Raw genomic sequence first — 26,292 nt, forward strand, 5'->3', positions numbered from 1 at the left:
GGGTTTTGCAGTGGCATATGCTCAGCATGTTCCTCAGCTTTGCGACACGAGCAGTTCCCTTGTCATCAGCACTGCAGACCTGTCTGTGGAAATCTGCTAAAATCTCCCTTTGTGGAAAACCTGATGATGGGGAAAGGTGGATGGTGACATCGGTTTGGGAGGAACCATAAATTGAGAAAACCACTGGAGCAGCTCTTGCTCTCAGGTAGTTCTGAATGAGAGCAGGGAGTGAGATGAATGCAGAGCAATTATTCCTGAATAGAGCTAGGTTTGGATAGTTATTCTGGAATAAAAGGATATTTCTTTCTGTAGAAGATAACTGCGTGTGAGCCACCCCCATCAGTGTGTGAGCCGATGGGTGAGCTCCCCTGCCAGCCAGCCCTGTGTGACCAGCCCGTGTCCCCCTTCCTCCCAGTGACCCACAGCACCCTGTCATTTGCAGATGCTGTGGGGCTGTGCAGGCAGTGGGGGCTTCTCTGGAGAGAGCTGGCCCTGGTGGTGCTTTCTAGGCCGAAGTCCAAAGCATACAGCGAGGGAAAAAGCTGATCAGAAACCACTGCAAAGGAAGTGTTATTTGGGAAGAGCCCTGTGAAAGCTGAAGGCAGTGCAGCCACTCCAAAATGAATTGCTGATAGCTGAGGGAGCATCTCAGGGCTAATCCCACCATGGCAAAGGCAGAAAGCTGTGTGCACTGGGAGAACAGCCTGCATCTCTCCAGCCAGGAGCAGATTTACGGAAGCCAGCCAGCTTTCTGCTTCTGCCCAAGCATCCAGAGACATCTGGGGCTGCAGCAAATCCCAGTCCCAGCTGAGCTTACCTTTACCTTCTCCTGGTTCTTCCCAAGCTGTTCAACATCACCGTGGCCATTTCAGAGCAGCTCCTCAGCCAGCGAGTCCCCTCCCGGTGCTGGCCCGGCCCTTGAGTGCACATCCCAGGTGTGGCAGTCGGAGCAGAGATGCTGGGGTTCAGGGTGTGCTTCCTCTCCAGGCTGCACTGCACTCCCAGCGTCGGGCACGCCGTTCCTCTGCCTTTTTAATAGCTGATTTTAATTACACACTCTGAGACGAAAGAGAAAAACTGAGCCTTCCAACAGATTTTATCTGCTGTTTATTTCCACAAATTGCTGCAGAAAAAAGCCCAGAGGGGTTTGATGGAGGTGGAGGCTGAGATAGCCAGGAACACGGAGACTGCTGGGGCGCAGCCTTCTTAACCTCCCTGCCGAGGCAGGTGCCGACACATCCCCGCAGCCGGCGCAATGCTCACGCTATGGAGGCTCACAGAGCAAACGGTAACGTGCCCACCTCGCCGGGGCTGCCACCCCTCTGCCTTGCAGGACAAAAGAAAACAAACCCAAAGCAGCTCCTGGCAGCGTTTCCTTGCTCAGAATCTTGGGGAAGACCCAGCGCTTGCTGCCTCAGGGGGTGGCTGCTGGCCGGGCACAGGGGCGTGGGCTCGGCCAGGGAACCCCACTGACAGGAGCCCCCTCTTTTGTTCCCTAGGTGCACCAGTACTACAGCTGCCTGCCCGAGGACAAGGTTCCCTATGTCAACAGCCCGGGAGAAAAATCTCGCATAAAGCAACTTCTTCACCAGCTGCCACCACATGACAATGAGGTCAGTATCCAGAAAATGTGCTTGGACATCAGCAGGGCTGCGGGTGGGGAGTGGACGCTCCTCCTGGGGTTGCTTGTGGGAAGCGTGGCTTTCCTTTCTCAACTCCTTTTGCTTTTCAGGGGGATGTACTTGAATTTCAGTCATGTTGCTGTTTAAGTTGCTGTATTTGCTTCCTGCTTTGATTGTTGGAGGTGGGGAGTTGTTTGTTTCTAAAGTTAAAATTTTTTTAAGTCATCTTTCTTCAGTTGTCTGAAAGAAAAGCATTTCCTCAGCCCTTGGAGGCCAAGGCTCCGTTAAAAGTGGCTTGGAATGCTGTTGAGATTATCTAGAGACAGATCCAAAGTTGCAAAAGCCTTTTCCCAGGTGCTGCTTCCGACTCACCTTGGAGTGGGAGTGAGTGTGCTAAGGAGGGGCTTTCTGGGCTGAGCCTCATGAGCTGGGAGAGCCTGCAAGGCCACAGGTTGAGTCAAAACCAGTCAGAGCAAAATAAACCTTCTTACATCTCACAGGAATGATGTGAGGCAGCAAAAAGGGTCTGGTCTGTGACGTCCTGATCTCACCAGTGAGAACACTGGCTTTTGGTAACCCACAAAATTTCCCTGTGTAAACAAAAAAAATTATTTTCACGCTACTTTCTGAAGAAGCCGCTCTGGGAAATACATGCAGGTAACTTGTTTGATCTCAGTCAGATTTTAACAACTTTGCCTGCGTGTGGCTGGGTGCCATGGGCACAGCACTGTCAGCATGGGGGGAGCTCCAGGCACAAAGAAGGGATTTCTTCCTGTACACCCTTGGGTCCCAACCTGCCTGCCTGCTTCCCTGGCAGCTGCTGGAAACCCACAGCCTCTGACAGCCAAAAAACCTAAGAATAAATACACACAAATGCTGCTACTGCAGCCTGTTTTCCTGCAAGTTGGACTTACAGGTCTGTGTGTATTTTCTGCAAATTGGCAGATTTTGCATCCAGTTTCCCTTCATGCTCAGTTTTGCTCCTTTTAACATTGTGTTGCTGGTTGCTCATGTGTATAACCCTGCTCAGCTCTACGAGCCTGCTCTCCCAAATAACGGAGGGTGGGTTGGGCACTGGTGCTACATTTGACCTCCCTGGCTCTTCAGTTGTATTCCCCATTGAAATGCACCCAGCCAAGAGCTAAGCCTGCAGGATGGAAATAGCCAGGAAAACCTCAGAGTTTTATAAGCTTCAGGGAAATTGCATCATTCATTGTTTGTATCCTTTTATTTTACTTATTTCCTTATTACCTTGCAATGCAGAGGTTTTGCAAATGAGCAGGCTTGATCCTGTGCTGGAAAAATAGTTCATAAGTCACTGGAACTCTGTCTTTTGTGCAAAGAAAAGGGTCTGTGCTCTAGAAATGCCAGTGGAATATTATGAAGACCTCTGCCACAGGAGGCTGATGGAGAAAGCAGGAAAACCCATCAGTCCATTTGCTGGTCTGGGTGGGTCTCTGAGAACCCAACTTTTAAGACTTTTCTACAAATTGAGCACCTAAAGAGCAACAATTCTCCTGCCCCTTTTTTCTCATCTCAACCCCAGATATCTGAATCCTGTTGTTTCTCCAGCCTCCCTGCAGCCAAGGGCAGAGGTTTGCAGGGCCCATGGAATGGTGCCTCACTGGGTGGTGAGCCAGGGACACCCCAGGCACTGAGCATCACTTGTGTTTTTTAGGTTCGCTATTGCAATTCATTGGATGAGGAGGAGAAGAGGGAGCTCAAACTCTTCAGCAACCAGAGGAAGAGGGAAAATTTAGGGAGAGGCAATGTTCGGCCATTCCCTGTAACCATGACAGGAGCCATCTGTGAGCAGGTGGGTAGTGGCTGATGAACTGGTACCTGCATCACCAAGTTAATGAAACACATCTCCTCTGAAGACAGGCTGAGAGAGCTGGGGCTGTTCACCCTGGAGAAGAGAAGGTTCTGGGGTGCTTTAAAAACCTTTCTAGTACTTAAAGGGACTACATGAGAGCTGAAGAGGGACTTTTTACAAGGGCATGTATTGATAGAGGGAATGACTTTAAACTGACAGAGGGCATGTTTAGATTAGATATTAGAAAGAAGTCCTTTCCTGTGAGGGTGTTGAGGCACTTGCACAGGTTGCCTAGGGAAGTTGAGGCTACTTCATCCCTGGGAGTGTTCAGGCCAGATTAGATGAGGTTTTGAGGAGCCTGGTCTAGTGGAAGGTGTCCCTGACCACAGCAGGGGGATTGGAACTGGTTGATCTTCAGGCTCCTTCCAAGTTACACCATTCCATGATTTAATGACACTCATGAAACAAGCATCTGCCTGTGGCCCTGCCAGGTGTGAGTGCTGGGGTCTGTCAGGGCACCTTTCATGATACTTGACATGAAGTTGTCAGTTCATCTCCTGGCGTTATGCAGGGCAGTGCCTGTGAGAGCATCCTGTTGGTGTTGGGTGGCAGTGGGGTCACCCACATACCTTCATTAATCTGTGGCTTTTCTGTCAGTGCGGTGGCCAGATCAATGGAGGGGACATGGCCGTCTTCGCCTCACGAGCGGGACACGGCGTCTGCTGGCACCCTCCCTGCTTCATCTGCAGTGTGTGCAATGAGCTGCTGGTCGACCTGATCTACTTCTACCAGGATGGGAAGATCTACTGTGGCAGGCACCATGCCGAGTGCCTCAAGCCCCGCTGTGCTGCGTGCGATGAGGTAAAGACAGCGTCTGCCATGAGCACTGCCGCCCGCTGGGGTGGCACAGGAGGGTTGGGTGGCATTTCCCCTCTATCCCTGACTTCTTCATGAGGCATACACACCAGACTGATGGCTTGGTTTCGCCAAGGGTTCGAGCAAGCTTCTTCCTGAGGTTTCAAATATTCTTAGTTGCAGTCTGCCTAGGACTGTTATGAGTTAGGGCCTCATCTACACACAAGAAGCTGGGGGGTTCCATGAATGTTTCCAGTAGAAGCACAGCCCCCTCTCTTTGTGATTTTAGCCCAGCTGGGTGTGGTGATCTTCCCTTCTCCTCCATTTCCCCAGAAGAAGCCCCTGGTGGGATGAGTGCTGTATTTCTTACAAGTCAGTCATGTCTGAGTACACGCCGAGCTGAAATAGGCTTTGAGAGAGGCGATTAACAGGCTACAGGAAGCTGAACAAATAGAATACAAAACTGAGATAGAAAACCATACAGAGTCGCCTCTGAGCACTTCTCAAGTGTCAATCTCTGTTTAAAAGGCTGGTGAAGGAAATTGCTCTGGTTTTTAAAGTTATGAAAACCATAGTGTGGAAAACCGTATGTACTATAAAATACCACGTCCCATCCTTGTAAGCCTGTAATAGTAAATATCCAAGGCTATATACACTTCAAATATAAAGAACATTGATGTATGTGTCCAATTAAATTTGTAGTGTTACCAGTGAAAGACAACCCTAACCATTCAACTGGCTCTATTTCTATGTAGCTTAGGCTGGGTAATTTTTTTTCATGTATTTTTTATCCCTGCAAATTCTCGTTTAATTCTTTCATTCAGCTCATTCTTCAGCATGTTTTTTTCCCCTAAAACATCAAGTGCTAATTGTGAGAAACAGTAATTCAGGGGTAGGAGGATTTGCAAGGGAAAAGCTTTTGGTGTACCCTGTGCCAGCACAGAGAGCCAGGGAGCAGATCTGGGGCTGCTGGCTCCCTTGGCTTTGGGAGTTGAGATGGGGTGGGGATAAGAAGAAGAAACAGCAAGAAAGCATGTGCTGAAGACATTTTAGATGGCTGCTTCTCCAACTCATCCTTAACAGCGCTCTGTGCCTCAGCTTCCCCACTGGTATAACGACTACAATCACCTTTATAGACACCCAGGCTGGGGTAGCAGCAAGATGAGGAGCCAAGGTACCTCCATTTTTTCTCCTCTAGAGAGCTGCCACTTTTCCTTGTGTTTTTGCTCATCCTTTGTGGTCAGGTCCCTGTTTCAGAGATGAGTAGATGTGTTCCAGTAAGCAGCTGCTCTGTTCTTCAGAAGTCCAGCAGATCGATAGGTTGTATATAAGTGTGTTTATTACCCTGATCGACCTCTCTGTTTGATGGGTGAGCTCACGAGCACATTACTGCAGCTCTGCCTTAACACTTTGTAGTCTGGGCACTAACACGCTTCTGAGGAATTTGCTAAGAAATGGTGGGTGCCCCTGCCACAAACCAAACTATGGGAGTTTCCCATGCAGGACTGGAGGAGTAAGCTGTAAAATTTAGAGGGTGCATCAACAAAGGGGCCCAGCTGCCATGCAGGGCAGGAGACACAAAGGTTGGTGTCTGCATCCTGGGTCCCTTTTCTGACCAGCTCCTCTCCACACTTGTGTTTCCTCCCCAGATCATTTTTGCTGACGAGTGCACCGAGGCCGAGGGGCGGCACTGGCACATGAAGCATTTCTGCTGCTTCGAGTGCGAGACGGTTCTGGGCGGGCAGCGCTACATCATGAAGGACGGGAGGCCCTACTGCTGCAGCTGCTTCGAGTCCCTGTACGCCGAGTACTGCGACACCTGCGCCCAGCACATCGGTACGGGCGGGGGCACGGCCCACGGGGCTCACAGGAGCTCCTGCATTGAGTCCTTGACAGCACTGGGGGCTGCGGGTAGGACTGTGTCACTCTTGTGCATAATAACACAGGGTAACACAGGAACAGGCACGAGGCAGTGTTGTAGAAAGTGCAGAAAAGGATTTATTCAAGAGAACCACACGGTTTTTATAGAGTGATACGATAGATTCTATTGGATTGGCTAACTGACAAAAGCATCTTCCTCATGCACTGTCCTTGAGAAGAACAGAAATATGAAGTAGAAAAACACCACCTGCAGATTGTTTATACTTAACTAGTTATCACATCCTTACAAGTCCCTAAAAATTCTCAGAAGCTGCTGTGAGAAATGCTTGCCGTTTCTCTCTCTCTGTCCCATGGCATCCACAGGACTGTGCATGGTTGGGGCAACCAAATGTGCTTGTGCCTCTCTCTCATCCCACCATGGAGGTGACATGGTGATTTATTTGGTTAAACAGCTGTTTATCCCTTTTTGTAGTCAGAGAGGGGAGGGTTATCAGAGGGCAACTTCAGGAGCAATGGCAGCTAGTGAAAGCTTTCTCTGGCATAATAAAATTTCACTGGCACGTTTTTTGCTCTTTAAATCTCATTTTTCTGTAAACAGCCTGGCTCTTCAACTCAGGTTTTTCTCATCCAAGCTTGGCAAAGGATCACATGATTTGATGAGCTACTGTCAGAAAAGATGCTTGTTCATTAGGCATCATTATTGTTTCTGGGCCTTTTTCAATCAACTTGCAGATAGATGTTCTCAGAGAGAAAGAAATAATGCATCAGGGTCAATTTGTGTTTCTAGAACAGTGATTTAAAATGCACTTCAGTCAAGGGGCTAGATGTCCCCAAGCTGGGTGGGCTGGGAAGCCCCTTGCTGCTCTCCCCAGCTCCCTTTGCCACTTGGCCAAGCACAGAGAGCACACAGACAGCCCTTCCTTTGTCCATGGAGGTGAGCTGTTCAAATACTTCATATGCTGCAGAAGAAAAACAACCAAATATTTTCCTGCTGTGCAGCAGCCAGATGGCACAGGGAGGGGAAAAGAGGGTTTTTAGTGAAGCATGTGGAGGATGCATCTACTGTGACCTGCAGCACATCTTTCCCACAAGCTCAGCTGCAGAAAGGTGAAGAAGCAGCTGATAATGTTTCTTGCATGCTCCCTTCTCTTGTGCTTCCCCCATCTGCTGTCCTGCACTCCAGCTGGCCTGCTGGAACCTGCTGACTGTCAGGTTTTCAGGGTAAAATGTCTGGTTTGCTGCATATTTGCACATTTCTAGCAAAGGAGGGACTGCAACCATTTTGCTGCAAGTCTCTCATAGTAGTGAACTGAGCACTATGCTGACAAGCTACATAAATCAGGGGTAAGCGTGTGATAAAGCTTGTAAGGCTTAGGTTGGGTAGGTGAGGATGGAGTATGGAGGCTGCACTCCTTCCTCTGCAACATGGCTTTGGGCAGTGGAAAAGGAGCTGATAAAATCCCACCCACCATCTTGTCTGTCTTCTGCCCACAAGTGTAGCACTCCCATCTGTATGAAAACATTTTGCTCACTATAAGGGGAGGAAAAAACTGATTTTACTAAACCTAATTTAGCTTGGAATAAAGCAGACCATTTACATAGTGTTCATTTATAAGTTACCTGGCAGCACTTGGCCCCGCAGTGGGTGAGCAGGCACGTGCTGTGCACATGTGGTGGAGCACCCGCGTGCCAGCCAGCCCACACTGTGCGTGGCAGTTCCTCAGGGAACAGGGGCAGCAGGGGCTTTGGCCAGGAACAGCAGCTTAAACAAGAGTGCAAATGTTGTAACTGAAACCTCTGGAGCTTTGCTCACAGTCCTGACTGAGAGCACTGTGCAGATGTTGCTCCCTGGGGTTTGGCTGGAGGGAAGCAGACTGTCTGTGTCAGTTCCTTTGCTGAACCCAAGGGGGGCCTGGTGAAGCAACCCAGGAAATGTGGCTGGGTGCAAGGCAAGGGTGTGTGCTCGACCCCTGGGGCCAGCTCTTTTGAAGCCAAAATAAAGTTAGGATGGGACCACAGTAGCAGCAAGGGACAGGGGTGTCATCTGCTCTGTTACATACTTAACAAAGGCAGAACAAATTCCTCATTATGGTTTAGCTGGAGGCTTTTTTTTTTTTTTTAATAAGCAGCATATTGCTTTTACTTCAAGGACTTTATGGAGAACTTCTTGCATTCCTTTGCTTTATGATCGGAAATATCCCCATTTAATAGAAAATAGCTTGAGGCATGGTTCTGCTGCCTTTCCCAACACTGAGTAACTCCCAAGCAAAGGCCTGGAATTAGAACTGGGAGGAATTAAAAATGGGATTAACTTCATGCATCAGAGAAACCCTGAAAAAAGGCTTTCAAGGGTGAGGCTGAGTGCATGTCTCTCATAGGGGATCACAGAGTCATAGGATAGTTTGGGTTGGAAGGGACCTTAAAGGTCACCTCATTCCAACCACCCACCATCAGCAGGGACACTTTCCACTAGACCAGACTGCTCAGAAGCCCATCCAGCCTGACCTGCAGGTGTTGAGTGCATTGCTAGATGACCCTGACACTGTGATCTTCTCCCAAGGTATTGACCAGGGCCAGATGACATACGACGGCCAGCACTGGCACGCCACCGAGACCTGCTTCTGCTGCGCCCAGTGCAAGAAGTCACTGCTGGGACGGCCCTTCCTGCCCAAGCAGGGGCAGATCTTCTGCTCCAGGGCCTGCAGCATTGGTGATGACCCCAATGGCTCCGACTCCTCCGACTCGGCTTTCCAGAGTGCGCGGGCCAAGGAGTCGCGGCGCAGCGCCAAGATTGGCAAGAACAAGGGGAAGGCCGAGGAGGGGGCACGCAGCCCCTGCAACCAACTGCAGGTCACCTCCAACCGCCTCTCCACCGACGTGGACCCGCTGTCCCTGCAGATGGATCTGCTGAGCCTGGCCAGCCAGACACCCAGCCTCAACAGGGACCACTTGTGGAGGAGCCGGGATGAGCTCTATCACTACGGGGGCAAAATGGAGCAAAGCCAGTCTCAAACCCCCTTGCAGCTCCTCAGCCAGTGCAACATAAGAACCTCCTATAACCCCACCCAGGTCCCAGGCTCGCAGTCGGATTTATGGGCAAAACACTTCAGCAACCAAAAGAGGAGCTCCTCGTTGGCCATGAAGAGCCACGGTGGCAGCTTCATCCAGGACTGCAGAGAGGACTACTACTCAGGGAGGCTCCGCTCGCAGGAGAGCTACAGTGACATGTCCAACCAGAGCTTCCCAGAGACCAGAGGAAGTGTCAAAGTCCCCAAGTATGAAGAGGAAGAGGAGGGTGGGATGCCAGCATCACAGTGCCGCACCCGTCACCCCATCAATGCCCTCAAGTTCACAGAGGACCTGACGCCCACCGAGCAGACTCCCCGGGGCTCCATGGAGTCCCTGGCACTCTCCAATGCCACAGGTATGTCACCCCAATGCTACAGGTATGTGACCCCTGCTCCTGCCACCTTGAGACCACCCCAGCACGCCCTCCAGGCAGTTGAATCCCTTGTGTCCTGGTGTCTTCCCAGTGTGAGGGTAACCAAGCCTGGAGACCACTCCTCAGTGACACAGGCTTGTCTGCCAGGTCCCGACAAGCCTGACAGTTCCTTTCCATTTGCTTGTTTACAAAAGCTTGTTTTATAAAGCTTGCAGAGCTTTATAGATGGCTGGCCTTTCTGTGCAGCTCAAAACAAATGTTTTCAAACTCTTTAATCCTCCCTTTTCTGAAGAAAGGGGGAAAATCAAGGCCAACTGTTAATGCAGAGGCAGATTCCAGCTTTCAGCACTTGAAGGAGTGCTGTCAGCTGCCCTTGCAGGCTGAAAATATTTTTGAATGCCTTGAAATAGGCCCAGTTAACCCCTTTTGAATGTTATGCAGTCCTCAAGCATGTGACTAGTTAAAAGAAATTCCTCCCCCTCTATGCACAGCTCTTTAACTCCTCTTCCCCAACCCCTTGGTAGAAACTGCAGGGAAAAGCCAGGCAAGATGCTTGTCCCATCAGGCTGAGCTTGTTTCTCACAAGCACATCCCAGGGTCATATTTCTCAGTCCTCTCACCCTAAACAAGTTTGGGTTTCACTCGTGGCTGCAGGGATGGGTGTGTGTGTGTGTGCACAGGCTTTGGTCTGCAGATGGGGCTGGGCAGGCTCTGTCCTCCTGCAGCCTGCTCTGCTTCGCTCGCCCACCACAGCTCCCACGTCCCTCAGCACAGAACTACTCAGAAAAGAGAATACTGAGCCTGCTTTGCTCTGGTTTTCTCACCAGAGAAGCTGCCTTGCTTTTTCTTTGCAGCTTCCCTGCCTTTTCTCTGTTCCAGCCAATCATTGCTTGGATTTGGGCAGGTCCTGCATCTGAACCCCTGCAAAATGGAGCCCTTCTGCCTGGTTGTTGGCAGGGAGTGGCCTGTGTGGGGTTTGTGCCTGGTCCTGAGGATCCCCCACAGGTTGCTGGCAGTGGGTGGTGAGGATTGCCAAGCCCACAGAGAGCTGAGCCCCCCTGAATCCCAGTTCTGGGCCCTGTCCTGCCTGGATGGACAGGTTTGCTCTGCTATGCCCATGACTCCTCATCTGGGGTTTGGTGTGTTTGTTTAGGGAAGCTGCCAGCCCCATGCCAAGATGTGTAATGATCTCTGTTTCAGCCAGGATCTCCCTATCCAGCAAGTGGAAAAACGGGGGGAGAGGAGAAGCTAATGAGCTGGAAAGGGTTTTTGCTTAAACAGTCTCAGATATACACAGAGGAAAAATAGATGTGAAATGGCGAGGGAATTGGGAATTGCTCTCCAAAACAGGGTTTCCCTAAGCAAAGCTCCACATTTCCAAAGCCTTTTGTGTTCCTGAAAACTTGTGTTGTGTAAACCCCATCAGTACAAAGAGTCTTGAGCAACACCAAACTTGGATGAGCAATCCCTGAGCAGTGGAGAGGTTGTTGCATGCTTTGGAGCTGAAGTGTAACATATTATTGGGGATATAGGTCAAGACACAGAAAACATGGCAAGGCCTTCATATCAAAATGAAAATCATTCTGCCTTTCATTTTAGAAACCCCTTTTTAAAATGCTGGGAGGGAGACCTCCCAAAGGCATCTGTCCACCATACAGAGCCAGAGTCTGACTTTCCTCAGGGGCAGTGACTGCCTTCACGGCTTGCTGTGTTCCAGCTTTCTGCAGCAGATGTTCAGCGTGATGGGGCTTGCAGTGGGTGTTCACAGTTCCTCTGCAGAGTGAGGTGATAACATTTTTATTAATGTGTAAGGTTCTAATAATTTTCCTTGCTCTGGGAGCTGGCTCAGCTGAGCTAGGGGCACTGCTGCAGCAACAGGCAGCTCCTCCAGGGCCATGTCTGCAGTTATGGAGGACACAATTATCATCCCATTTAATTGGCAATGTTTTGAGGACAGGGAGATTTGGTGACCTGGATGAGGTCTGTGAGAGAGCAGGTTTTTGGTCAAGTGATGTCAGGGCACAGCACCCCCCTGCCTGGCTTTTCCCATCCCTGCACTCTCTGCTGTGGCTGATCCAGCTCCCCACAGAGCTCCTCCAACCACAGCCTGGGGGTCTGGCTCACCCCATGTCCTCCACCCTGCATCCTCCAGTCCTGCTTTGCCAGAACCTCCCAGGCATCCACGTACAAAGTCCCTTTGAGCTACCAATGCTGCAGAGTTGCTCCAGCTTTCACTTTGAAATAATTAACACCGCATCCATCTCAGGTTTTATGGCATCGCTGAAAACAGTCTGTTTTTTATAGGGAGCTGAAGGGCAAACAGTCCCTGACCTGGAGAGCACATGGTAAACACTGGTACCTCCCTGGCAGCAGATTTTGCTGTGATGTTTCTACAACGACTTAACTGCTAATTAGCCAGAGACAGTCAGCAATGCAGATAACTCAGGGCTGTGCAGCACTAATCCCTGTCCTTTGGCCGGAAGGCTGCCTGCCGTGAGCAGATGTTGCTCCCTGTAATATTTCAGAGTCAGCCATTGTGTGGGTCAAGATCTACATGACCCCAATCTCCTGCAAGACCCCAGGTTTCTACCTTACCAAAGGGCTCTATTTAATCACTTTAAAGCCAATTCCCCATGGGTTAGTAAAGAGGTGAGACACCGTGTTAATCCTGGGCACGTGCCCTTACAGTGCTCTGCTGTCACCATGGGCAGTGCTGCAACAGCAGACCTGTGAGTGGCAGAGGTGGCTGTGACCCTGCTTGTGCTCTGTGTTGGGGTTGGAATTAGGTGGGAGTGTCTCTGCTGTCCTCTGGTTTGTGCTTGTGTAATTGCCACAAATGCTGATGGGATTTAAGCCCATCCAGTGGCAAAGGGCAGTGTCTCCTGCTGGTGGAGGGCATCTCTCCTTCCCTTCCATATTTCTGTTTGAAAATCCCTATTCTGCCATCAGCTGAAAGCTACAACAGACTCCAATCTGCTATGGCTTCTTAGAGACTGTATCCTTCACTACATGGCCATTAGATGGAGAAGCAAAAAGGAAACAGTATTTCTCAGGCTGTTTTCTAAGAGAGAGCTCATTTTTGCTGATTTTCTTTTATATTATCTTTTATATTGTGCTTCCTTTGTCTATTTTGGGTTGTTGGGGTTTTTTAATGGCAGGAACAAGAACAGAACCAGTGGATCCTTTAGCAATGTTCGCCTTGTAGCTTCCTGCATTAAGCATTTGGGACAATGCTAAGATGGAATTTATCCAGGAAGGTTTGCCCATGATGAGAAGCCTGATGCTACCAGAGGTTAATCACTTCCCAAAAGATACTTGGCCCATCAGCCCTGCTCCCTGTGTTTGTGTTTTCCTCCAGAAAGGTTTTGCAGTTGCTGCATGTGCCTGGCAGTGGAATTGGAAATCAGGAGCTGAACTCTGTTGATTCCAAGCAGTTATTTCCACAAAACGACAGCTGGTCAAATAGCCCATTTAAGAAAGTACCTGCAGGCTAAATGTTGTTGTCTGGGAACAGTCCCTTTGTGTGCTGCTTACAGAGAGCAGGAGCCTTTTGGAGGTAGAAGTCATGTTGAATGGTGACACTGCTGCATGCAAAAGGAGAAACAGATTTTAAGGATTCCTTGAGAAAATGAGTTTGGGTGGGGGGAGCATCTGTCACAGGCATAAATCCAGTTTAAAAATATGCTAAACTGGTGCTATTACAGGGTGGAATGTGATTTCATTTGTATGGCACACACTGTGCTTGTCATCATGTGTTGTGTGATGCCCAAAGGCCCCAAATAGTTTGTTTTTCCAGGACTAGACAGCTGTGATAGAACCAGAAAGCAGAGAGAGCAGGGCTGATCCCTGCCTGTCTGAGCTGCAGAGTGACAGAACAGCATCATCTGCCTCCAGTCCCTTTATCTCCTCTGCCTGCAGCGGAGATAAAAGCTGCAGGGCAGGTGAGGGTAAGAACAAGCCCTGACTAAGGGCCAGGGTTGTATTTCCTGGAGAGACGTAAATTAACCCAGCCTGTCCTGCACTGGGGGCTTGGGAGCAGCTCCTGAACACCCTCAGGGATGGCAGTGAGGGGTCTGGATGCTGATCTCCCTCCCTGTGTGCTCCTCTCTCCCCTGGGCTGGAGAGGGCAGCTGCCCCAAGTGCCCCAGCTGAGTTATGCAATGCAGAAAGTGACACATTTGGCTGTTCCTGAGTTTTTCTATGAAAAAAGGAGGCTCCCAGCTCTCCACCATGTTCTTATCACTCTCTTTCTCCCAGACACAGCCAGCACAAAACTGCTTCCAAGTTGGAAGATTAGATCCCTGGGGGAATTCTTGCAATTTTGAGGCACAGGATTTCCTAATCCAAAACAGATAACTTCAAAACTGATGTGAAGATAAAGGTTTTCCACCCCAAAGGCCCAATGCTAAAAAACTGTCAGGAACATTTCTTTTCCGCCTCACTTACCTTTTGCCACTCAGCACTGGGAGGTTTGGTGTGCCTGCTGTGGGGGCCACCCTCTTGCATGTCTTCACCCCTTCAGTGTCACACATGGACAGTGCAGAGCAGGTGGGATAATGAAAACCAGGGGGACAACAAAATGGACTTCTGGAAGTTATCGGGGGAAGCATCATCCCCAACATGGCTTGTTGGCCATCAGCTGGGGAGGATGCAGGAGATGGGAGTGCTGATAAAGGAGCTATAAGGGGGCTTCTAGGTTAAAATCCAACTCTTTTCCAAGCAGCAAGGGACTTCTTCCACCACACTGGAAAGGACTGGTTGGGTGGGAAATACCCAATGGCATCCATGGTCACACATGGGGACATACCATGGGAGGCTGGTGGGCCTGTGACCCACTTGGTGGGGGCTGTGCCTTCCCCCAAATTGTTTATTTTCCATGATTTCCAGTTACATGAAAGTTCTGCTTTATTTCTGCATGCCCTGAGGTCGTTCAGAAGTGAGACAGAGCTGAGCTATAAACAAAGCTCTGTGCAAGCTGTTTTCTTCTTAAATTTCTTTTTAGTTCTACAGATTGACCTTGAAATAAACCCTGTTTGAGGGGTGGTGAGGATGCCTGATGCTGTGTGAGAGAGAGAAGGCTCTGGAATAGGGGGCTGGACACAAAAGACACTGTGCTGTATAATCCTGTGCATCTATAGCTGCATTTAAACAGTGGCTGTCGGGGCTGGGTGCTGGGTTTTGGTGCTGGCAGGCACCTCTGTGGTGAGAGCTGTGATGCACAGATGTGTGTGTCTGCTGTGATAAATGTTAAGGCAAGAAGCAAGCGTCAGTACAGCCCTAGTTGTTTGCAACATCCTATGTCAGGATATTTTGCATTCCCTGGCTGCTGCTCTCCTGCAGTGGGATGCTGGCTCGCCCCGTGTTAGTACAGCTTCACGGGGAGTTTGATTTAATGGGGGCTGGGAGCTGCTTCCCCTCGTGGGGGGCTCCATTGCCAGCCTCACACCCAGCCCACACGCTCTCTGGGGCCTCTGTGCTGTCATCTGCTGAGTGCTTTAATAATTCATAATGCAACTTGCAGCCCCCATTTAGCACAGCACACAGTGGGACTGGAGCACTCCGAGTGCTTTGCTGTGCCAAGGCTGTAGAGGTGATGTTCTCCAGGGGTATCTTTGTGCTGTGGCTTTGCTTATTCGGGTGTTAATTCCCTTGGCAGTGTTTGTGGGATAAACATGGTTCTCAGGAGGGGTGGGGACAGACTTCAGAGGGGATGGTTCAGGGTGTTCTTAGTGAGCCTGAATGTTACCCAGAAACCTGCTTGGTTTTCTTGGTGCTGCAGCAAGCTCCACTTCTTTATCGAGCACCCACAGCCGAGCTGCAGCTTTCCCTTGTGCTCATTGGGAAAGCACGTTTCCATGGCTCCAGGGTGAAATATTGAGCCTGGCAGCCCCATGCAGTGGAGAGCAGCAGCAGAAAAACCTGCTGTGTCTGTGAGTGCTGTGGTGCTGGCACCAGTCTGGCTCCAGGACGGCCACCAGCCGAAGCACCGTGCTGGAGGCAGCCGTGACATCTCTTCCAGTGCATGAGCCTCTGGGGCAGCCGGCAGTGGATATGCTCAGAGTCTCAGAGCATCATGCAGAAGTAAATTTTGGTGGGGTCAGCATGTTATACCTGGGTTTGCACCCTTGGAACGGTCTGGGTGATGTGGTAACAACCATCCCACACCATGGGTCAGAGCAGGGCTCCTGCTCCCTTGGATCACCTTGGGAAACAGAATCTCACATTTCTTCATTAGGAGAAAGTCAGGGCTGCGTGGTGGGGTCTCATCTCATGTGCTCTTCCAGACTGCAGCTCTCTTGGGTTATTAGCTGTGTGCCCACATTCATTAAGCAGGAGCTGCAACAGCTGCACATAAATACTGGCAACTCAAGAAGATGGGGCCTTATGGATGAATGTAGCTCTGGAATGGCAAATGACCTCAGGACACAGGGGTTGGTGCCACCTTCACCCCATCCAGGGCAGTGTGGGACCAGGAATCTGGAGACACCCTGCCTGGGCACTCACTGCCTTTGGGTGCCAAGGAAACCCTCCAGTGCCAGAGCCTGCCCCAGTCACCTTCTGCTGTGATTACACAGCAAGAGTTTTCTTCTTCTCCAGTTTAAAACTTTCTTTGCAGGAGTCAGCAGACCTGGAGAATAATGTGTTCCCTCCTCTTTGCAAGTATTCTTTTCTGCCTTTGAAGGTTGTTACTATATCCCCTTCAGCTTTCTCTCCTCTAGACTAAACAACCTCTGCTCTTTAAAACTTTATTCCCAGGTCATGTTTTCTAGATGAAATTTTTTTTGACAAATGGTTATTGCTATCCCCTGATCTCACTGCGGTCAGACTGGAGCACTTTTGGCTTGTTCCCACTATGCCTCCTGAGGTCTTGTGGCTCCACAGAGAGCCATAGAGAGGAGCATTTTGAGACTTTAGAAAGACTAATCTGGGCCTAGCCCTGCTCATGATGCCTTGGTACAAATGTAAAATTCAGCCTGGAGACACCTTTGTGTTCTGCAAGGATTGCAGATTGAATCCTGGACTTGTAACCTGCTGTGGGCACTGTAAGAGCCGTGCAGAGCTCTCAGTGCCTTCAGCTGGAAAAGCACAGCTTTGCTCCTGAGCAAGTGGAATAAATCCTTCGCTTGTCACCATGAGCAGCTAAAATAAAGTTTCCCTCTCCCAGCTGCACAGCTTGCTGGGTCACTTCCAAGCATGGCTCCCAAAAAAAAAGGCTTGTGCATGTGCAGCCTGCCCAGTCTACCTGGGAATACACATTTTACCCTCAGCATAGAGCCTTTTCCACTCTGTCTTGTGGAGAGATGAAGCCAGTGGATGTTGGATTGGCTTTTCATCAGAGCCTCCTGAGCATGGGCTCCATCACACCCCAAGTTCTGTGTGCTGGCAACGGTGATGTTCAGTGCTGGATTCCTCTTACAATCAGCATTTTCCCAGCAAATCAAGATCTCAGAATGTTTGTGCTTAATTATAATCAAGCTGTCAGAATGATCAGCCAGAAACACCCCCATGACTGATTAAACCTTGCACTCTGAGCATGAGCCATTCACATGGTCACAGGATCCTTGTCTGAACTCACTGCCCCGTGCTGCCTTCTAAGGGGAAGAGACTGAAGCACTTGTGGTTGTCTGCTAGAGGTGTTTAGGGGCTGCAGACTCCTGTTCTGCACAAACTTAACCAGTGAAGCTCTGGCTCTGCCCTTCTCAAGCCCAAGTACCTCGCTTATCACAGCTTGCTTTACTCTACACAAAAGGAAACAAGTTTCCCTCCTGGTTGTCCTGCTTGATCTTGGCCACATCATTCCTGTCTGTGATGTGAAGGATGCAGATATGTCTTGTTTAATTCAAAAATACTGTTTCGCTCTTGCCATGTCTCCAGAGCCTGTGCCCAGACACTCATTCTGTTCTTGCTGGATGCAGGACCACAGGAGGGAGATGGCTGTGAGGGGCACTGAGACCCACAGGTACCATCTGATATGGCTGGTGCTGGGAGCAAAGCTCATGCCACACCCCTGTGAGTGAGGCAGGGTCAGCCCCTTGTTAATGATGCTGCCACAATCAATGTGCTGCTGCCACAGCAGCATCCTGTGGTGTTGGAGCTGTGTTTCTGCACAGCACTGCTGTTGCTCATTCTTACTGCGGAGCTGCACCGGCTCCCTTAATGAAGTGCTGCATAAATGTCACCAAGGGCTCATTTTCCTTGGTGTCAGCTATTGTGTGACAGATGTGATTAAGGCCACATTGGGCTGTCAACAGCCGTGATTCTCATTGTGATCGTGGGGTTGGGCTTGCTCACTCAAAGTCAGTGTCACTTAGGGAGGAAAAAAAAAAGCATTAAGTTGACTTGAAAAGTGTGTCCTCTTAAAAAAAAACATGACTTTCCCTTGTTTTTAACCCAGCCTATCCCTCTTCCTGTGGCGTTCAGGGATCCTTCACTTCACCTTTCTCTGTAATCATAAACTCCAAAAACATCCTCATTAACAACAGAAAAGCAAAGAAGCTGGGACTCAGGGAGCAAAACCAAACCATGTGAGGGCCAGTAATGACTAAAGCTCTCCCTGATGCCACCGAAAGCAGGATTTGGAAAACTCTGCCCAGCTTTGCAAGATCTGTTGATCTTTTCAAGGCTGAGCCCAAGGAAACCCTAAAGCAGCTCATGAATGGGGTTAGTGACAGCAACCCTTGTTCTTGTTCAGGTTTAGCAGCAGCAGCTAATGCAAAAGGAGCCAAGCTCTTGATGAAATGCAAACAGCTTTTGTTAAGGGAAAAAAGGCTTTATTCTTGAATTGTGGGCTGGGTTGTTATTTTTTATAATTAATTTACAAAGTCATAAATTGTTGGTGATTGCATAAAGGCTGTGTGTCATGTTGGAAATTCTGCTGATGGTGCTGTGTTGGGTCTGCACCAGGGATGTTGTGGGAGAAGGGATGGAGAGAAGGGTGCCAAAGCAAACATTCCACGTTTGATTTGGGATGGAACGGATTTTCTTTGAAATAACTTGCGCAACATCTTGTCCTGAGCATGCAGTACAACCAGTGACTGCTGCCAGTTGTCAAGCCAACAGGGAGACAGTCAGAAAATAGTCAGGAAACACCCATGAAACAGGCCAAGGACTAGGGCACTGTGGCGTGCATTGAGTTTCTTGTTGACAGGCAGGTGCTGAGCAGACACCCCACTTCTTCCCTGCTGCCAGGTGAAGGCTTCCTGGGCTGAAGGAAGGCATCTTGCAGGAGAGCTCAGGGCTCGTTGGCACATTGGAGAGATCTAATGGGTCACCTTCCCAAGCAGGGCAGCCCATCAAGGTGGAGCTCACATTTCTGGCTCCTGCCCATGCACAACTCCCTGGATATCTGCAGGGATAGTCTGACCCTCCCGCTGTCCTGCTGCTCACAGGGAGCTCCAGCAGACCCTCTGGTACTTGGGTGTTTCCTTGCTTCCTGGGAAACCCAGCTGCAGCTTTGGTCTCTCCACGGGTGTCATTCAGGGGACCTGTGAGATGCAGCATAGTGACAACCCTGAATTAAGTCAGTGGCCACGTTTTCATCTGCCACTGACATTGTTTAGTCCTCCAAAATGTGTTGTCATTGCAGAAGGTGTGAGTGCTGGATCATGGCACCCTAGTTAGCTCGGCGTGCAGGAGGCCTCAGGTTACCTCTGATGCATGATTTCTCCCTGGCATCGTTGGTTATTCCTATCGAGTCGCAGACAGTGCAGACATATGGGAAAGGAAGTCGTGAAAAGCAGCTTGGACTCCAACTCAAAACACCTTAAATTGGTGTGATTTCCCCAAAGGAGGAACTGCCTGCTCTTTCAAAAAAAAATTAAAGTCCTGCTCTTAAAAAGGGCTCTTCAGGACAGGATCAATACCACTGAGTTACTTTTTAAAGCAAAAGTCTTGGGCCAAACCATCCTCCACCCTGTATCTCTTCTGACAGAAAATTCTCTTTCTTAACTTCTTTATTTTTTTTTTCCCCTTTACCGTTTTCCTGCAAAGGCCTCTCAGCAGACGGTGGAGCCAAGCGCCAAGAGCACCTCTCCAGGTTCTCCATGCCTGACCTGAGCAAAGACTCGGGCATGAACGTCTCGGAGAAGATGAGCAACATGGGCACGCTGAACTCCTCCATGCAGTTCCGCAGCGCCGAGTCCGTGCGCAGCCTGCTGTCGGCGCAGCAGTACCAGGACATGGAGCCCACCCTGCATGACCTCGCCAGCCCCCTGGGCTACCAGGAGCGGCCGTCGCACGGGCGGATGCACCAGAGCTTCGACTACGGCAGCGGGGTGCCCGGGGCCAAGCTGGGCCCGCAGGAGATCCCCCGGCACACGCCCATGAGCGAGCGCACGCGCCGCAGAACCGTGCTCCGCGACGACGAGCGGCACTACCGCCCGCACCGGCCCCGGCGCTCGCGGCGCTCCCGCTCCGACAACGCCCTGCACCTGGCCAGCGAGCAGTGCTACCGCCTCAAGGAGAGACCCTCGCTGCGAGCCAGGGACGACTACGACCCCTTTGTGCATCAGAGGAGCTGCAGGGAGACCATGGAGCAGGGTCCTTACAGGGATGTCTACGGCCACTGTCCCCGGACGGTGTCGGATCTCGCCTTGCAGAACCACTTGGGCGAGAGATGGGGGCCCTACTTTGCCGAGTACGACTGGTGCTCCACCTGCTCCTCCTCTTCGGAGTCCGACAACGAGGGCTATTTCCTCGGGGAGCCCATCCCGCAGCCTGCCCGCCTCCGGTACGTGACCAGCGAGGAGCTGCTGCACAAGTACGGCTCCTACAGCATGCCCAAGTCCTCCACGGTGGGGGCCAGGGGACAGTTGCACAGCCGGAAAAGACAGAAGAGCAAGAACTGTATCATATCCTAATGGCACCCTTGCCAGGCACCTTGGGAGAATGTAAATTAACTCACGATCTTGCACTGTTTTAGATCATGTAAGTGCTTTTATTGTAACAAAAAAAAGGCCTGAAGAGTACGGATTTGTTAAGGAGGTTGTAGACTGGCTTCTATAAATAGTCATAATCCTGGGCACAGTGAATATATTTTGCACATCTTACTTTGGAGATAAAAATTTTAAAAGTTCACTTTAGCCTGTAATATTTACCCAGTAGTTTCTCTTCCTTCTCCCAGATACTGCCACCCCCTTGAGCTCTGTTTGTCCGTATGTTTTGGTTGCCACTGTTGACTCTCAGCATCAGTTGTTTGCTGGTAGGTTTTGCTTTCCACCACATTTTTGTTTTCCATTAGCCATGTTGGTAGGTGATTTGTCTCTTGGACAGTTTGGGAGCCTAAGTTATTTCCATGATTGTTGTAAATGCGATGTAAATGAGAGTTTGGAGAAAATATTTTTGTATTTTGTAATATCAGAGGAATTTCTATATCTTAGGAATCACTGGGAAAATGCATGCACGTTCAGAATTGTTTTCAGTCAGAGCTAACCAAACAATACTTTGGACCCCCGTTTCCATTTCATCATCACTTAAGTTTATCAGTGAGAGTCTGAGTTTCATTGGTTTTGAGGGTTTTGGGGTTTTTTTTTTGTTTTGTTTTAACCCTTTTTTTTCTGTTTATTTGTTTTGATCCTGGTCAATAAACTGAATGTTTTTTGATTCATTAAATCTTGACAAGCCTCAGTGGCATTTTGAAGCCTGTGATTTGCAGGTACACTCCATCAGTCAGATACAGGAACCCCTGACAGCTGCAAAAGGGCCTTTTTTTTAATTATTACTATTATTAAATAGGAAAGATCAGAACTACCAAATGTCTGCAACATTGTAAATTACCAAAGCTGGAGAAGGAATTTCACACCTCTGTAGAGAACGCTGAAGTTACTAAACATTGAACTATTATTTGGAGTAAATAAAGTGTAAATGGTGCAATTGTGTGATGTCAGCATGACGTTGTTTTGAATATAGACTTGTCTTATGGTGCTCTAGTCTCCTGGGTTAACTGCTGTTCATTACCAAGTGGAAGTCTCAGTATTGCCTCCTGCCTACGACATATGAGAACACCTGCAAACTGCTCCCCACGGGCCCCTCCTGCCTGGCAAGATGCCCTGGCCCCTCTGGGGCTGTTTGTGGCCAGGGTTTGTCCCCTGGGGGGCTCAGCCCAGCCCCTCGCCATGGCAGAGGGCCCCTGCATGGGGCTCAGCTGTGTTGTATTCTGGTGGATGTGAGTTTGTTCTCTGTGTGCTTTAATCCATTGGGGTTCTGCCATCCCAGCTGCAAGCCAAGGCCAGGTTGTCCCAGTGCTTCCCACAAAGAAGCAAGTTTGCAAAAAGGGGCTCTTGGCACCCAGAGCACCTGTGGGGGTTAAGCTAAGGCTGGGCTTTGAGCCACAGGAGGGCTGAGAGCTCAACCAGCTGCATTGCCCTGGCCCATGTGCTGCTGGCACCTCAGGGTGTCCCTGCACCGTGAGGCCAGCCCCTCCCTGCACCCTGGGAACGTGGATCCCACTGCAGGGATGGCACTGGCAGCCCTGGGCACACACAGGGACACCCCCATGCCTACTCAAAGCAGCAGATGCAGAAAAATCTAGAAGATGGATGTCTCCATACCACAGACTATTGCTAGGAATTTTTTTGTTGTTTGTAAAGGACAATGTGATAATTATTATTCCTTAAAAAAAAAGAAATGATACTTAAATATATTTAAAAAATGTTTTTTCCAGTTGGAATAAATGGAAATATTCATCCAATGGGAAGAGTCTTGTGTACATTTTTTGCTCTTAAGGAGTGTTGGTTAATCATGAGTAGAAAACTTGATTTTTACTGAGCTGGTCTTGAAATAAAAGCACAAAAACCAGCTCAGCTCGATCGTTGGCATGGTTTTGGTGGGCAGGGAAAGCTGGTGGAGGAGCTTCTCCTGTACACCACACACCTTCCCCAGGGTTGGTGACCTGGTGTTGTAACACCTGGACCCATTATTTGTTGTTAAAAAAGCCACATCATAGATTCATTAAGGTTGGGAAAAAACTCTAAAATCATTGAGCAAGAACAACCCAACACCACCATGTTCACAACTCAAAGATATTCCCAAGAGCCATATCCACACAGCTTTTGAAATCTTCACCTGATAAAAGCCAGCACAGCTCAGCTGTAATCCCTGCTGGGCCTCTGGCATACTGGGGGAGACTTATCAACCTAAAATGTATAAATATCAGCCTTTTCTTAGAAGTTCACAGATCTTTCCATGTTTTCCAAAACAAACCTGTTAAGCTGGATAGGGGTATTGCTTACAGCAGCAAATATGACACTGTAACTACAGGTTATTCTATAATTGGAATTTAATATGTACAGTTTAATTCATTGCCAGTGATTAAAAGCACAACAAATGTCTGTCAGCTCTGGTACAGCTGAGCTGCTCTTGTGCAGCAGGAGCTTGGGTAGCTCAGCAAATGGTAAAAAACAAATCCCAGCCTTTCCCCTTTCCCTGCTTGCTGCCTCTCCCCAGGGGCAACAGAACAAGTTTAGAGACTCCTTGCAGCAGAATTGCAGCACTCTGCACATGCAGTTTGGCTACTAAAATCCCAGGCACAGTGCCTCTGTTCACACAATGGTTTTGCTGCTGGAAGCAACTCTTCAAAATTTGGTTCTCACTGCAGAGCATCTCTGCATCCCTGCAATGCACTCCAGTTTTAATGCAGTGCTGGAGTTGGAACAGATGGGCAACAAACAGGGAGAAAAGAGTCTCTCAGATGATGTTCCCCTCTGATGGACCCTTCACCAGCACCACAGAAAAGTGGCAGATCACATTTTCTAGGAAAGTCAGAGTTGGTACAAATTTCAGCAATAAATGCAAATCCAGCTTCCAAACCCTTTTGATTTTTCATATGGGCTCCAGAAGTCCAATACACTTTGAGGCACGTGATTGAAAAAGAAAAAAGAAGTTGGGTTTTTTCTTTCTGCTTAGCCCAGTTGGAGTATGATTAACCATTTCTGACAAACCCACTGAGCTTGAGGGATGGAGCTACAAGTCTGTAAAATCTTGTTCCATTGCCATCTGGCCCTGCTGATTCCCCTCTCTGTGCCTGCTGCCCATGGAAGCGGGGCCCGTGTGCTGACGTTGCTTTTGCTTCTCCAGAGCTGCTGAAGGTGACACCACCTAAAGCTCAGGGTGAGTGTCAGTGGCTCCCAGTTCCCCTGGGGACACCTGCAGTGTCCCTGCTTTGGCCAAGCTGGAAGCTTTTTGCTGGGCTCCTCCAGACAGCTGTGCTGCCAGAGCCAGCCTGGCACACTGTCACTGTCACTTACAAAAATAATTAAATCTGCTTGCTGTGGTCTATTGCTACCACAAGTTTCTTCTGGAAAATATCTCTTTTTTGTTCCTTTTTTTTCTCCAGAAAGTCCTTGGCAAAACCCACCCAGTGTTACCATGGGATGGGCTGGTGTTAACCTCCACTGCAAAGCCCAGGTTTGCATCACATACTTGGCCATGACTGGTGTGATGGTGGGAGCACAGCATCCTTCACATCCATGTTCCCCAGCAGACATGGGGGGCTCCCTAAGGTCCCTGCAACACCTGAAACATCCCAGCATGACAACATGTTGGCCCAAAAACCACTAGAGCTGTGCAGGGAAGCTTCTAGCACACCTAAGGCTTGTTTTTCAGGAAGTCAAAGGCCACACAGCCTTGAACCTGGCAGATACAGCATAATGCGATGAGCAAAGCCTCTGCAGAAAGACCAGAAGTGTAAAGTTAGAAATATTCAGCAGCACCTTCTCTGGAAATTATCATCCACAGATAATCCCACATTTGCTAAAGGCCCAAGTGACTCTGGCATAGCCCAAAGCACTCTGGCTTTGAAAACCTAGTTGCTTATGAAGGAAGGGACAGCATTGCTGAGTGGAGGGTTAATAAACTACCTCAGCTTGGCAAAGACTGACTGCTCCTGAGAAACAGACACATGTTTACCCTCACAATTTAATAGCCCAAAAATCCATGCCTGTGCAATATAGGGCTGGCAACACCCACCTGGCACTGCTGCTGTGCCCCCTCCCCAGCTCTCAGCTAGTCTGGGCTCCTGGGCTTTGAACTGCCCTGGTATCTGATGAACTTTGCTCTTTCAGGCTAAAAAAAAGCTCCCAGTTCCTTGCATTTACATACAATTGTGCTATTCTTGAAATCTAGGCTGTCCTCATTCTCCAAGATTATCTGCCACCTATTAGATGACCATCCTCTATGTCCAGAAAAGCTCATTAACTTAGAGCAATTCCAGAGGATTTTATTTTAAAGATTAGCCTTTTTTTTTTTTTTATGCAATACACTTTTAACCTAGATCCTCAAAAATCTATTTAGGAATTCAGATTTGGTTTCAGTACAAAGGGGAATCACTGGAGAGCTGGGGCCCCTTTCCAAAAGCATCCACAAGTTTGTCTGAATCTCTGAGGAAGGAAGAAAAATTTAAAAGTTCAAATGATTTGAATTTGGTGCCTCTGCCCATCAACAATGGACTCCAGTGTTGTGCTATGTGTTAAAGCATGAGGTTCATCTGCAGCCAGGCTGCATCCTCAGCAGGGAGGAGCAGAGGAAGCCAGGTCACAGGATTTACCACCTATGGGACACTGGTCCTTAGTTCAGGGACCAAAGGCAGCTCCACCTTTCTGCTTCTTCACTTCTTATTAAGCACTCAGCAAATTACCAGTTTCCTTGTTCTAGGCAAACCCAGTCAGTTGCTAGAGCATTCTCGGGAGAATTTTCCCCTTGTAAAAGCAAATATTTATATCTGCTGTGCTCTTAGAGGCTCTGGATATGATCAACTCTTAAGGCAAGATTTAGCTGAAAGAGATGATTTATTAAAATGGATAAACAAAGCCCTGTGAAGCAAGTTAATTCAGTCTAAATAAAGCATTAAGCTCTGAAGAGCACACATCAGATCACAGTATATATCTATATGTACATACATCCCATGTAATTCCTGCAGTCAAAGCTCAGCCCTCTGGACTGGGATCCCAAATCAACAGCCAGGAGAAAGCCAGCCCTGAGCCAGGCTGCATCAGGCAATGAACACATCAGCACATGCCCTGCTCTCTAACAAACCAGCCAGGCAATCACTGCCACCCCAAACACAGGGATGGATCCCTTCAGCTGCCAGCCCTGTGTGTGCCCTGTGCCTCAGTTTCCCCATCTCCAAACCTCCACCACAATCATGCTGTGAACAATAAGGAACTTTTAAAATCTGGGGTGAAGGAGGCTGGCAAAGGAGTTCTGATTTAAACCAGTGGCTCAGGGCTTGAGCCAGCTTTGTTGGCACTGCATGCCAGCAATTTCTATCAGAGTTGTTTCCTCCCTTAGATCTTTGCTGCTATAGAGCTTTAGCTCTATAAAACTTGGGGTTTTTTCTTCTTTTCTGTAAGTTGGGCCTTAATTGTCAATTATCTGCTCGTGAGAACGCTTTCATGGCTGATGCTGGAGCAGACTCAAGCCGTTTTTATTTTGGTACTTGGATTAATTAGCTTTATTGGAAGAGGGAGGCAGGGCAGGGATTCATTCTCGCTGCTCATCACATATTCATTATTTACATTTTTCAGTATCCCAAGTAACTTGGCACAGAAAACAAATAAATGAAGACTGAAACATACACAAAACATCTGGAGCTGCTGCAATTCTGTAATTATCACTGCTCATTCACAATGCACAGAATGCCTGTTGGAAAGGCCATTCATGTATTGGCCCAATGGAGATTT

General features: G+C 49.0%; 1 protein-coding gene across 4 annotated transcripts in view; it reads left to right on the top strand.

Annotated features, from left to right (window-relative positions):
- PRICKLE2 (prickle planar cell polarity protein 2) overlaps nt 1–22,304 on the top strand; it is a 103,382-nt gene extending 81,078 nt beyond the window's left edge. For 3 of the 4 annotated variants that reach the window (XM_005420186.2, XM_031056365.1, XM_031056364.1), the window contains exons 3-8: nt 1,500–1,613; nt 3,301–3,438; nt 4,096–4,299; nt 5,943–6,129; nt 8,735–9,598; nt 19,607–22,304. In XM_005420186.2, coding sequence (XP_005420243.1) covers nt 1,500–1,613; nt 3,301–3,438; nt 4,096–4,299; nt 5,943–6,129; nt 8,735–9,598; nt 19,607–20,475 — 2,376 coding nt within the window. In that variant the 3' untranslated portion in view covers nt 20,476–22,304. The remainder of the gene's footprint in view (nt 1–1,499; nt 1,614–3,300; nt 3,439–4,095; nt 4,300–5,942; nt 6,130–8,734; nt 9,599–19,606) is intronic. The other variant, XM_031056366.1, reaches the window with a different exon arrangement.
- The last annotated feature ends 3,988 nt before the right edge of the window (nt 22,305–26,292 follow it).

The sequence above is a fragment of the Geospiza fortis genome, unplaced genomic scaffold, assembly GCF_000277835.1.
Source record: "Geospiza fortis unplaced genomic scaffold, GeoFor_1.0 scaffold70, whole genome shotgun sequence".
NCBI lineage: Eukaryota > Metazoa > Chordata > Aves > Passeriformes > Thraupidae > Geospiza > Geospiza fortis.